The sequence below is a fragment of the Triticum aestivum genome, chromosome 2D (assembly GCF_018294505.1).
Source record: "Triticum aestivum cultivar Chinese Spring chromosome 2D, IWGSC CS RefSeq v2.1, whole genome shotgun sequence".
NCBI lineage: Eukaryota > Viridiplantae > Streptophyta > Magnoliopsida > Poales > Poaceae > Triticum > Triticum aestivum.
This window is the reverse complement of record NC_057799.1, coordinates 362,092,824-362,105,369: the sequence shown is the minus strand read 5'-3', so window position 1 is coordinate 362,105,369 and position 12,546 is coordinate 362,092,824. Positions and strand designations below refer to the sequence as shown.

Genomic DNA, 12,546 nt, shown 5'->3' with positions numbered 1-12,546 from the left:
CAATCAATCTATGGAGTAATCTAGCAACGAAGGTAAGGGGAGTGCATCTACATACCCTTGTAGATCGCGATGCGGAAGCATTGCAAGAACGCGGATGAAGGAGTCGTACTCGTAGCGATTCAGATCGCGGTTGATTCCGATCTAAGCGCCGAACCACGGCGCCTCCGCGTTCAACACACGTGCAGCCCGGTGACGTCTCCCACGCCTTGATCCAGCAAGGAGAGAGGGAGAGGTTGGGAAGACTCCATCCAGCAGCAGCACAACGGCATGGTGGTGATGGAGGAGCGTGGCACTCTAGCAGGGCTTCGCCAAGCACTGCGAGAGACGAGGAGGGAGAGGGGTAGGGCTGCGCCAAGAGAGAGAGATGTTCTCATGTCTTTGGCAGCCCCAAAACCCCCACTATATATAGGGGAGGGGGAGGGGCTGCGCCCCCTTCTAGGGTTCCCCCCCAAGGGGTGCGGCCAGCCCTAGATGGGACTTGGAGGGGCGGCCAAGGGGGGAGAGAGGGGGGCGCACCACTAGGTGGGCCTTAGGCCCATCTGAGCCTAGGGTTTCCCCCTTCTCCCCCTTCCCTGCGCCTTGGGCCCCTTGTGGGAGGCGCACCAGCCCACTTAGGGGCTGGTCCCTTCCCACACTTGGCCCACGCAGCCCTCTGGGGCCGGTGGCCCCACCTGGTGGACCCCCGGGACCCTCCCGGTGGTCCCGGTACGTTACCGATAGCACCCGAAACTTTTCCGGTGACCAAAACAGGACTTCCCATATATAAATCTTTACCTCTGGACCATTCCAGAACTCCTCGTGACGTCCGGGATCTCATCCGGGACTCCGAACAACATTCGGTAACCACGTATATCTGTTCCCTATAACCCTAGCATCATCGAACCTTAAGTGTGTAGACCCTACGGGTTCGGGAACCATGCAGACATGACCGAGACGTTCTCCGGTCAATAACCAATAGCGGGATCTGGATACCCATGTTGGCTCCCACATGTTCCACGATGATCTCATCGGATGAACCACGATGTCGGGGATTCAATCAATCCCGTATACAATTCCCTTTGTCTAGCGGTATGGTACTTGCCCGAGATTCGATTGTCGGTATCCCGATACCTTGTTCAATCTCGTTACCGGCAAGTCTCTTTACTCGTTCCGTAACACATCATCCCGTGATCAACTCCTTGGTCACATTGTGCACATTATGATGATGTCCTACCGAGTGGGCCCAGAGATACCTCTCCGTTTACACGGAGTGACAAATCCCAGTCTCGATTCGTGCCAACCCAACAGACACTTTCGGAGATACCTGTAGTGCACCTTTATAGCCACCCAGTTACGTTGTGACGTTTGGTACACCCAAAGCATTCCTATGGTATCCAGGAGTTGCACAATCTCATGGTCTAAGGAAATGATACTTGACATCAGAAAAGCTCTTAGCAAACGAACTACACGATCTTGTGCTAGGCTTAGGATTGGGTCTTGTCCATCACATCATTCTCCTAATGATGTGATCCCGTTATCAACGGCATCCAATGTCCATGGTCAGGAAACCGTAACCATCTATTGATCAACGAGCTAGTCAACTAGAGGCTTACTAGGGACATGGTGTTGTCTATGTATCCACACATGTATCTGAGTTTCCTATCAATACAATTCTAGCATGGATAATAAACGATTATCATGAACAAGGAAATATAATAATAACCAATTTATTATTGCCTCTAGGGCATATTTCCAACACACCCGTGGATACGGTTAGCCATGGAAAGTGAAAGTATGGTGGAAAAAGGAATAAACTTTATTTTCTGTTTGGGAACCGCCTATGGAATATCTAGCATGGAAAGTGTTCCGAACTCTAAGTCGTTTTCGTTGGTGGGATGGATACACCTCCCAAAATATTTTTATCTCTAAGTTTTTCGCTTTGAGCTCTGGCACCTCTACAAATCCCTACTTCCCTCTGCGAAGGGCCTTTCTTTTACTTTATGTAATTTTTATTTTGAGTCTCCATCTTCTCTTATAAAAGCACCAACTAGGAGGCAATATGATCGTATTTAAGTATTGGGTGTAGCTAATATTCGAGTGTGTTTCATGAATGGATCAATGTTTGAGCATGATGGGCTAGGGATAACTTATTTTAGCATTGATATTTTGAAAGACATGGTTGCTTGTTGATATGCTTGAGTATCTAAATTATCACGTTAAAAGTAGACTATTGCTTTGAACAACTAAAAGTCCAAATGTCCATGCTATAAAGAAATAAATATGATATGACATGTTAGGCAGCATTCCACATCAAAATTCTGTTTTTATCACTTACCTACTCGAGGACGAGTAGGAGTTAAGCTTGGGGATGCTGATACGTCTCCAACGCATCTATAATTTTTTATTGTTCCATGCTGCTATATTATCAATCTTGGAAGTTCTACAATCATTTATACTCATTTTATATCATTTTTTGGTACTAACCTATTGACATAGTGCCAAGTGCTAGTTGCTGTTTTTTTCCATGTTTTTTTACATCGCGGAAAATCAATATCAGACGGAGTCCAAATGCTCCGAAACTTTACGGAGAATTTTTATGGGCCAGAAGGAACACCACGGGCCCTGGTTGTGCCTGGGGGGTGCCCCGAGGGAGGCACAACCCACCAGGGCGCGCCAGAAGGCCCAGGCGCGCCCTGGTGGGTTGTGCCCACCTCGGGTGCCCCCGAGACCACCTCTTTGCTCTATAAATACTCCAATATTCCAAAAACCCTAAAGGCATTGACGAAATATTCATCCAGCCGCCGCAGAGTCCAGAACCACCAGATCCAATCTAGACACCATCTCGGATGGGGTTCACCACCTCCACTGGCGCCTCTCCGATGATGCGTGAGTAGTTCTTTGTAGACCTTTGGGTCCGTAGTTAGTAGCTAGATGGCTTCCTCTCTCTCGCTGGATTCTCAATACAATGGTCTCTTAGAGATCCATATGATGTAACTCTTTTGCGGTGTGTTTGTTGGGATCGATGAACTTTGAGTTTATGATCAGATCTATCTTTTTATATCCATGAAAGTTATTTGAGTTTCTTTGATCTCTTATATGCATGATTGCTTGTAGCCTCGTATTTCTTCTCCGATATTTGTGTTTTGTTTGGCCAACTTGATCTATTTATCTTGCAATGGGAAAGGTGCCCGGTAGTGGGTTCGATCTTACGGTGCTTGATCCCAGTGACAGAAAGGGAAACAACACGTATGTATCGTTGCTACTAAGGATAAAATGACGGGGTCTATCTCTACATAGATAGATCTTGTCTACATCATGTCATCCTTCTTATTGCATTACTACATTTCTCCATGAACTTAATACACTAGATGCATGCTGGATAGCGGTCGATGTGTGGAGTAATAGTAGTAGATGTAGGCAGGAGTCGATCTACTAATCTTGGACGTGATGCCTATATAATGATCATTGCCTGGATGTCGTCATAATTATTTAAAGTTCTATCAATTGCCCAACAGTAATTTGTTCACCCACCGTTTTCTATTTTTCTCGAGAGAAGCCACTAGTGAAACCTACGGCCCCGGGTCTTCTTTCTCATATATTTGCCTTTGCGATCTACTTTTTCCTTGCATTTATTTTCAAATCTATTAAACCAAAAATACCTTGCTGCAATTTTTCTTTATTTATTTTATTTAGCGTTCGATCTATCAATTTACTAAAAATTTATCTCACGTCCGTTTGCCACTTGAGGCGCCGTACCCCGAAAGGGATTGACAACCCCTTTAACATGTCGGGGTGCGAATGGTTGTTATTTGTGTGCAGGGGCTGTTTACGTTGTGTTGCTTGGTTCTCCTACTGGCTTGATAACCTTCTTTTCATATCTGAGGGAAATACCTACCACCGATGTGCTACATCATCCCTTCTTCTTTGGGGAAATACCGACGTGCTTCAAGCGACATCACACGTCACCTCACCAGACCCTCAGTGCCTTCGTCTTCTTGCGGAAAGATCAGCGGCAGGACAACAAGCATGCTTACGAGTTATGCTCTCTTCTTGGACTAACCCACAGGAATCCCCGAGTTTGGCTGCAGGCGGCCCTGCCGTCCGTCCATTTTTTCACGAATTCGCTTGCACGTTAAAGGGGTGGCTCCTGAGCACCGCGACTCAGGAGCTCCTACTGACTCTCCAGCTCTCACCCCCTGGCCTTGACCACGGCATCGCGACCTGGCATACCAGCGGCGGCCGAGCCTCGCTTGAGGGTCGGGACCCGAGGACGTAGAGCACTCAGATGAGCGCAAAAGGGAAGGCCAGCGGGAGCCCTACGTGGAAGCATCACCGCTGAGACACAACCAGGCGCTACGCAAAGGAATTACTTCAGGCTTGCTAAAGATAAGTCACCCGTACATGTCAGCGTGAACCTCACTGTCCGATGTTTTCCACTCCCGCAATCTCGCTCCGGCAACGCTACTTCCCTTTTCGGCCTCCAGGGAGCTGCTTGCATGTCAAAGGGGACCTCTTGAGCATCGCACCTCAGGAGCTCTTATCGAACCTCGGGCCGCTCACCTCCTGGCCTTGACCACGGCATCGCAACCTGGCATACCAGCGATGGCCGAAGCCTGCCTGGGGACTGGGACCTGCCAGCATAGAGCGCAAAGCTACCGCAAGAACGAAAAGGGGGAACACTGCCGAAGCGAGATACACAGCTGCAACCTTGTACTAGGAGTAATAAACATTGGAGCAAAAGCATTACAGTTTTTACATAGCCCCCGGGGTTTGTCACGATTTCACGCAGGGAAACAAAAGAAGGAAGCTTCAAGGAACCCCGGCTGCTGGGCATCACCGACGACGCTGAGTAGACGCCGCTGCCGTGCTCCGGGCACGGCGAGAGCTCGGTGGCACGTAGCTGTTGTCACTGGACTCTGGAGAATCGCTAGGCTCAGGAGAATCGCTGGACTCCTAGGAGTCGTCGCTGCTGCTGGATGAACTGTCGGCGAGACCGGAGGCAGGCTCGACGCCCGCAGCCGCACCACGCAGGCTGCTTCCCATGGGGTAGCACTCCAGGCAATGGCCCTCCTCGTCGAAGACCTTGAAGGACAACGTGGAGGCGCCATCGTACTCCAAGTGGATGGCGAGGGCCCCCTCCGCATGGTAGGTGCGGGCGACCACGCCCAATCCTCGGGTCATGAAGATTTTGCCCGGAGGGACGACCTCGACCTTCGCCCCCGTGGCCAGACTGTAGCACCCGGCGTGCTGCAACCACAGCTCAAGCGGCCATCTCGGCGGCATCTCCTCGGTGAAGAACCACGGGAACTGGATCCACGTCCGTGGCGGCATTGCCGCCCACACCACGAACTTGCGCAAGGTGACCTCGGCGTGGGTTCGCAGGCCGGCTGGCTGCGCAGCCTCAGCTTGGCCACCGTGGCCGCAGCCTGCGTGGTGCTAGGTGTTGCTGCCCTCTCCGGAGCCTTGTGCGCGGGCATACAGAGGGAGCGGGAAGCCAGGCATAGGCCACTCGTACCAAGGCCGTGTCACCTCTGGCCTCTCGCCGGCATCACGGGGGCGGCTGAGCCTCTTCTTCGGCGGGAGCGGCCCCGGCTCCTCCCGGAGGGTTTTTCCTTTCTCCGTTGCAGAGAATCTCCTAATCGGTGCCATGATTACTACAACAAGATTATGGGACAAGCAAGAATAAGAAGGAGTGGGCGGCGATAAGATGGAGATGAGTGAAGGGGGATCTTCCCCTCTCCTCATTTATAGCCGGAGGGAGGCCAACCGCCGGCCTCCATGATCGCATGCAATGATGGTTTTCTCTGCATGCAGCAGGGTCTCGTCAAGTCGAACGGTTGCCGAGGCAGCATGGGGAAGAGGTGACGCCCACGCCCCATCAATCGCCTCGCATCGATCAAGGCCACAGGCGGTTAGGGCCAGCGGCGCTCCACACTTGCCCTTTGGCTTTGCCCGAAGCCAAGTTCGAGTGCGCCTTGGGCCCGGGGGCTACTGTCGGTGTTCTGGGAACGGGGGTACCCAGACTTGCGTGCCTGTGGCCCACGGTGTGGCTCCATAGACGGCCGGGTATGGCCCAGCTTCAACATCAAGAACTCAAGACCCTCGCGAGGGGCCAAACCTCGCGAGGCAGACGACACCAAGACCTCCACGGGGGGCGGCCTCCCCAGGCTGGCTCCCGAAGGGCGGAGATATCTATGCAAGCCTCACCTCACAAGGATCAGATGACGTGAGCCATGACAATCGCAGCCAGGCGGGCGCCAGCAGGTGCAGTGTACCAGTTTCCTCTTTGGTGCTAAGGAGGCAAGCGCAGGCGCGGGGTCCCAGGAAATCAGTCAAAGGTTTCCATTCCCGTGCAACAAGACCAAGACCGCCAGGAGGGCAGGACAAAGGTCATAGCCGAGCCCCCCATGGCGTCACCACTAGGGGCTTTTGTAGGCGAAGACTACTTTTGTCAGGATAGCATGTACTAGTTGTCTCCCTTTGAATTTGGCTGTTGTGGGGTCCCTTCCCGCCTTCATTTTGGGAAGAGGCCGAAGGCCCCTATAAATAGAGCACCACCACCACCGTAGTAGGGGACGGATGATTCAGATCGTGCTCACACCCACCAGCTCATCGAGCGCAAGAACACCCCTCCTCCCGAGGTTGTTCTCCCAGTGTAATAGTTCATCCTCAGTCTCTCGAGGCCAATCCACCACAAAGCAGGAGTAGGGTTTTACACTGCAAGGTGGCCGAACATGGATAAACTGTTGTGTCTCTTTTCCATTCAGTTCGTCGAGGTAGGCTGTGAGATTAGCGAGTAGGCAGACTGGGGAGGACGAGTTCTTCGCACGCACCCCGGAGTTCGAACCTCTCAAGGGTCCGCGGAACCCGAAATCCGACAGTTCTAGGGTATTAGGTCCTAGTTGGCGACGTACAAGGAGGCAGAGTCCTTCACAGATCGTGTACGGAAAGTCTTATGGAACCTTCTCATTATATGCCATGGGCTGCCCGATGTGACCCATGTCAAAACCGACAAGGGGACCTCAGATCCCGTCCACCGAGTCAGGAGTCGACATGTTGAGAGGCCCCTTAGGGCATGTACAATGGTGCTATCATAGGAGTGCCACATAGGGTAATGGCTGAGGTGGAAGAGAAAGAAACCATATGAAAAGGTTTGCCTTTTCTTATTTAAGAGATTATCTCTTAGCAACAATTGTCTCGCCACGTATTTAGGGACATCTAGTTATTGAAGACAAGACTAGGAATAACCCATTGTGCATCACTTTTTATTGTCTTATCTAGATTAGGTCGCGGGACATAAGATAAGGCAGTCTTATTTAGGACAGTAAAACTGAGCCTCTTTCCAGCCCTCTCGCGCACTCAACGTATCTGACCATTCGATTGAGCATCCACACATTTTTGGTCATTGGATTTCCCTGTAATAGCTAGCTTCACGTGAGTGGGCCGACTGCCCTAAAAGGGCAACTACTCTGGTGGAAAAAACAAACATATGTGGTCGATTGTCCCTTTGCACAAAGCAGACGGCATGTCTAGCGTCGACACAACGAAGTCCATCGATAAGGAAGATAAGGAAGAAAAAAAGGGGGCTAAGTCGTTCCTCTCGCGGCGGCGACGACTCAGTACTTGCAGGCATCAAATGGGACAAGTGGATGACGCACGCCTTGTTGTGCCGTTTTTCATAGATGGAGTGTATTTTCCATGCTTGTGTTGTAGATATTTCGCACTGTTTGTTTGTTTGTTGGGATATTTGGCATGTTTCTTCATTTTTCACTGAGCAACATACCGATATCTTGTCGGCGAGGTCGGGGAGCCCACCGAGCTTGCCGTCACTGCTGTCGTGCAAGTCCCTGCCTCCTGCACTGTCGCTCTCCAAAAACATACTGATGAACATGGCCAGGTCCACCTCGCTCTTATGGTGTCTCCTGAGCCCATCTCCGCCTCCACATGTCCGCAGCCAAAGCTCGCCCACCGGCGACTCCCCCGCCCTCGCGTGGTGACACCCTCATTGAAGAAGGGCCCTCCTCCATTGCGCCCCACAGCGCCCGACCATGGCAGGGAACCGAAATCCTTGGCCACCAGAATCATGCCTTGAGTCCCCCCCGCTGAGGAATCAGGCCGTGCGGCAGCTCGAACAAATGATTCCCCGTCTAAACTCGAACGCGAACCGACCAAATCCAGTTGGGATGAGAAGGGAAGAGACCCTTGAATCCAAACCTCATGATGCTCGAGCATGTGAATTCGGAGTTGAGTAAAGGGATAATGGGGATATAGCTGCTCGACCGGCATCAACCTCCCTCCAGATCAATGATTAGCAACAAAGCAACAGAGGATTAGCAGCAGAGCAATGACAGTAATGCAGAGGATACTGGAGCAAGCGATAGCGAGCGGCACCGGCGTAAATAAAGAAAGCAGAGGAGAGACCAACCTTGAATTTTTCTTTTGAGGTGACGCATGAGGAAATCAGGGAAGGACGTTGCCGCTTTGTGATTTGCCTCCTACTTCCTCCGGTCCTTTTTAGTCTGCATATAAGTTTAGTCCGAAGTTAAAGTATCTCTGCTTTGACCAAAATTATAGAAAAAAGTATTAACATTCACAATACCAAATCAATATGGTAAAATTAATTATGAAATGTAGTTTCATAGTATATATATTTGGTACTGTAGAAGTTGATATTTTCTAATATAATTTTGGTCAAACTTTGTAGAATTTGACTTGACACAAATCTAATATGTAAAGTAAAAAAGACCGGAGGAGTACGTACGTATTGGTGAATTTTTCTAAGAAGCAACACGAAGCAAATGTTTGACCAGCTCAGAACCCATCGACCATAGGGGTCCACCTTGTAAAAAAACGCTCGAGCCTGGAGCAACATACCGATATCTTGTCGGCGAGGTCGGGGAGCCCACCGAGCTTGCCATCACTGCTGTCGCGCGAGTCCCTGCCTCCTCCACTGTCGCTCTCCAAAAACCTGCCGATGAACATGGCCAGGTCCATCTCGCTCTCGTGGTGTCTCCCGAGCCCATCTCCGCCTCCACGTGTCCGCGGCCAAAGCTCGCCCACCGGCAACCCCCCGCCCTCGCGTGTTGACACCCTCGTTGAAGAAGGGCCCTCCTCCGTTGCACCCCACAGCGCCCGGCCATGGCAGGGAACCGAACTCCTTGGCCACCAAAATCATACCTTGAGTCCCTCCCGCCGAGGAATCAGGCCGTGCGGCAGCTCGAACAAATGATTCACCATAAACTCGAACGCGAACCAACCAAATCTAGTTGGGATGAGAAGGGAAGAGACCCTTGAATCCAAACCTCATGGTGGTCGAGCATGTGAATTCGGAGTTGTGTAAAGGGATAATGGGGATATAGCTGCTCGACCAACATCAACCTCCCTCCAGATCAGCAGAGCAACGACAGTAACACAGAGGATACTGCAGCAAGCGAGAGCGAGCGGCGCCAACATAAATAAAGAAAGCAGAGGAGAGACCAACCTTGAATTTTGCTTTTGAGGCGGCGCGTGAGGAAATCAGGGAAGGATGTTGCCGCTTTGTGATTTGCCTCCTACTTCCTCCGGTTCTTTTTTTGTCCGCATATAAGTTTTGTCCGAAGTTAAAGTATATCTACTTTGACCAAACTTATAGAAAAAAGTATTAACATTCACAATACCAAATAAATATGGTAAAATTAATTATGAAATGTAGTTTCACAGTATATATATATTTAGTACTATAGATGTTGATATTTTTAATATAATTTTGGTCAAACTTTGTAAAATTTGACTTGATATACAAATATAATATGTAAAGTTAAAAAGACCGGAGGAGTACGCACGTGTTGGTGATTTTTTCTAAGAAGCGACACGAAGCAAATGTTTGACCAGCTCAGAACCCATTGACCATAGGGGTCCACCTCGTAAAAAAATGCTCGAGCGCTCCCAGGCCTCCAATTCCTGGGAGCTAAAATTAATTATGAAATCTAGTTTCATAGTATATATATATATATATATATATATATATATATATATATATATATCCAATTTGGCCACTATTAGTGGATAAAATGATTTCTTTCACCTCACAATCCCAAATAATTCGCTTAGGAGTCAGTACATAAAGATTTAATTTCATTTCTGCGATTTGTTCTCCTCTTCTAAGGTTATAGCTTTCGTGCTAGCTTCATCGATGTTACCCACCAAATAAAAAGCCTGTTCAGGTAGGCCGTCTAATTCTCCGGAAAGGATTAGTTGAAATCCCCTAATAGTTTCCGCAAGAGCAACATACTTTCCTGGAGAACCAGTAAAAACTTCTGCCACAAAGAACGGTTGTGATAAGAAACGCTCAATTTTTCTTGCTCTTGCTACAGTTAAACGATCCTCTTCCGATAATTCATCCAAGCCAAGAATTGCAATAATGTCCTGAAGTTCTTTGTAACGTTGTAAAGTTTCCTTAACTCTTTGCGCAGTTTCATAATGTTCGTTGCCAACGATCCGAGGCTGTAACATAGTCGAGGTTGAATCTAAAGGATCTACTGCTGGATAAATACCCTTGGAAGCTAATCCTCTGGAAAGTACGGTAGTAGCATCCAAATGTGCAAATGTTGTGGCAGGGGCAGGGTCGGTCAAATCGTCTGCAGGTACATAAACTGCTTGAATCGAAGTTATAGATCCCTTTTTAGTAGAAGCAATTCTTTCTTGCAAAGAACCCATTTCTGTACTAAGAGTAGGTTGATAACCCACTGCGGAGGGCATTCTCCCTAATAAAGCGGATACCTCTGATCCTGCTTGAACAAAACGAAAGATATTATCGATAAATAAAAGCACGTCTTGCTTATTAACATCTCGGAAATATTCCGCCATAGTTAGGGCAGTTAAACCAACTCTCATACGAGCTCCCGGTGGTTCATTCATTTGGCCATAGACTAGAGCTACCTTTGATTCCTCAATATTTTTTTCATTAATTACTCCGGATTCCTTCATTTCCATATAAAGATCATTTCCTTCACGAGTCCGTTCCCCTACTCCACCGAATACGGATACGCCCCCATGAGCTTTAGCAATGTTATTGATTAATTCCATGATCAGTACTGTTTTACCTACTCCAGCCCCCCCAAATAGTCCTATTTTTCCTCCACGTCGATAAGGAGCTAAAAGATCGACGACCTTAATACCTGTTTCAAAGATGGATAATTTCGTATCTAACTCGATAAAGGCAGGCGCAGATCTATGAATAGGGAACGTTGCACTACTATCTACAGGACCCAAATTGTCAACAGGCTCCCCAAGAACGTTGAAAATTCGTCCAAGAGTAGCTCCACCGACCGGAACACTGAGAGGAGCTCCCGTGTCAATCACTTCCATTCCTCTCATCAACCCGTCCGTAGCACTCATAGCTACAGCTCTAACTCGATTATTTCCTAATAATTGTTGTACCTCACAAGTCACATTAATTTGCTTATCGTCAGTGTCTCTACTCTGGACTACCAAAGCGTTATAAATATAAGGTAACTTGCCTGGGGGAAAAGTGACATCCAGCACGGGTCCAATAATTTGATCGATACGACCTGTACTTTTTTCTTCAATTGTGGAAGCCCCGGGAGGAGAAGTAGTAGGATTGGTTCTCATAATTATCACATAATTAAAAAAAAGGAATTTGTCGAAATTTTTCTTTTTTTATTGTTGAATAATGCCAAATCAAATCAAAAAAATCCAAAAGTAAAAAGGAAATGAATTAGTTAATTCAATAAGAGAGAAAAGGGGACCAGGACTTGATTTCGTTGCCCAAGCGAATCCCATTCAATCGTTTACTCATGGAATGAGTCCGTTGGAAAGTTCAATCAATCTTTTTTTCATATACATACATTTTGCCTTTTGTGGAGGATCTGTGCCTACTCTACTTTCCTATCTAGGACTTCGATATACAAAATATATACTACTGTGAAGCATAGATTGCTGTCAACAAAGAATTTTATTAGTATTTAGTTAGGTATTTGCATTCAAAATAAGAAAAGAGAACTATTAAGAACTTTTAAAATAAGGATTAGGAATTAATTTGGGTTGCGCTATATCTATCAAAGAGTATACAATAATTATGGATTTGGTAAATCAAATCCATGGTTTAATAACGAACCGTGTTAACTTACCATAACAACAACTCAATTCCTATCGAATTCCTATAGTGGAATTCCTATAGGATAGAACATACACAGGGTGTACGCATTATATATGAATGAAACATATTCATTAACCTAAGCATGCCCTCAATTTTTTTTAATGAGTTGATATTATATTAATTGAATATCCTTTTTGTTTTACGAGATTTTTTCTAAAGTTTCATTTACGCCTAATTAACATCGAGTAGACCCTGTTATTGTGAGAATTCTTAATTCAAGAGTTATAGGGAGGGACTTATGTCACCACAAACAGAAACTAAAGCAGGTGTTGGATTTCAAGCTGGTGTTAAAGATTATAAATTGACTTACTACACCCCAGAACCCCAGAGTACACACGTATTGATGATTTTTTCTAAGAAAGGACACAAAGCAAATATTTAACCAGCTAAGAACCCATTGACCTTAGGGG

General features: G+C 47.7%; 1 protein-coding gene across 1 annotated transcript; it reads right to left on the bottom strand.

Moving 5' to 3' along the window:
- Window positions 1-10,006: 10,006 nt before the first annotated feature.
- Window positions 10,007-11,817, bottom strand: LOC123053158 (ATP synthase subunit beta, chloroplastic-like). The gene has a single exon (XM_044476573.1). It carries the CDS (start codon window positions 11,587-11,589, stop codon window positions 10,093-10,095), a length of 1,497 nt encoding a protein of 498 aa, XP_044332508.1. The 5' UTR covers window positions 11,590-11,817; the 3' UTR covers window positions 10,007-10,092.
- Window positions 11,818-12,546: the final 729 nt, after the last annotated feature.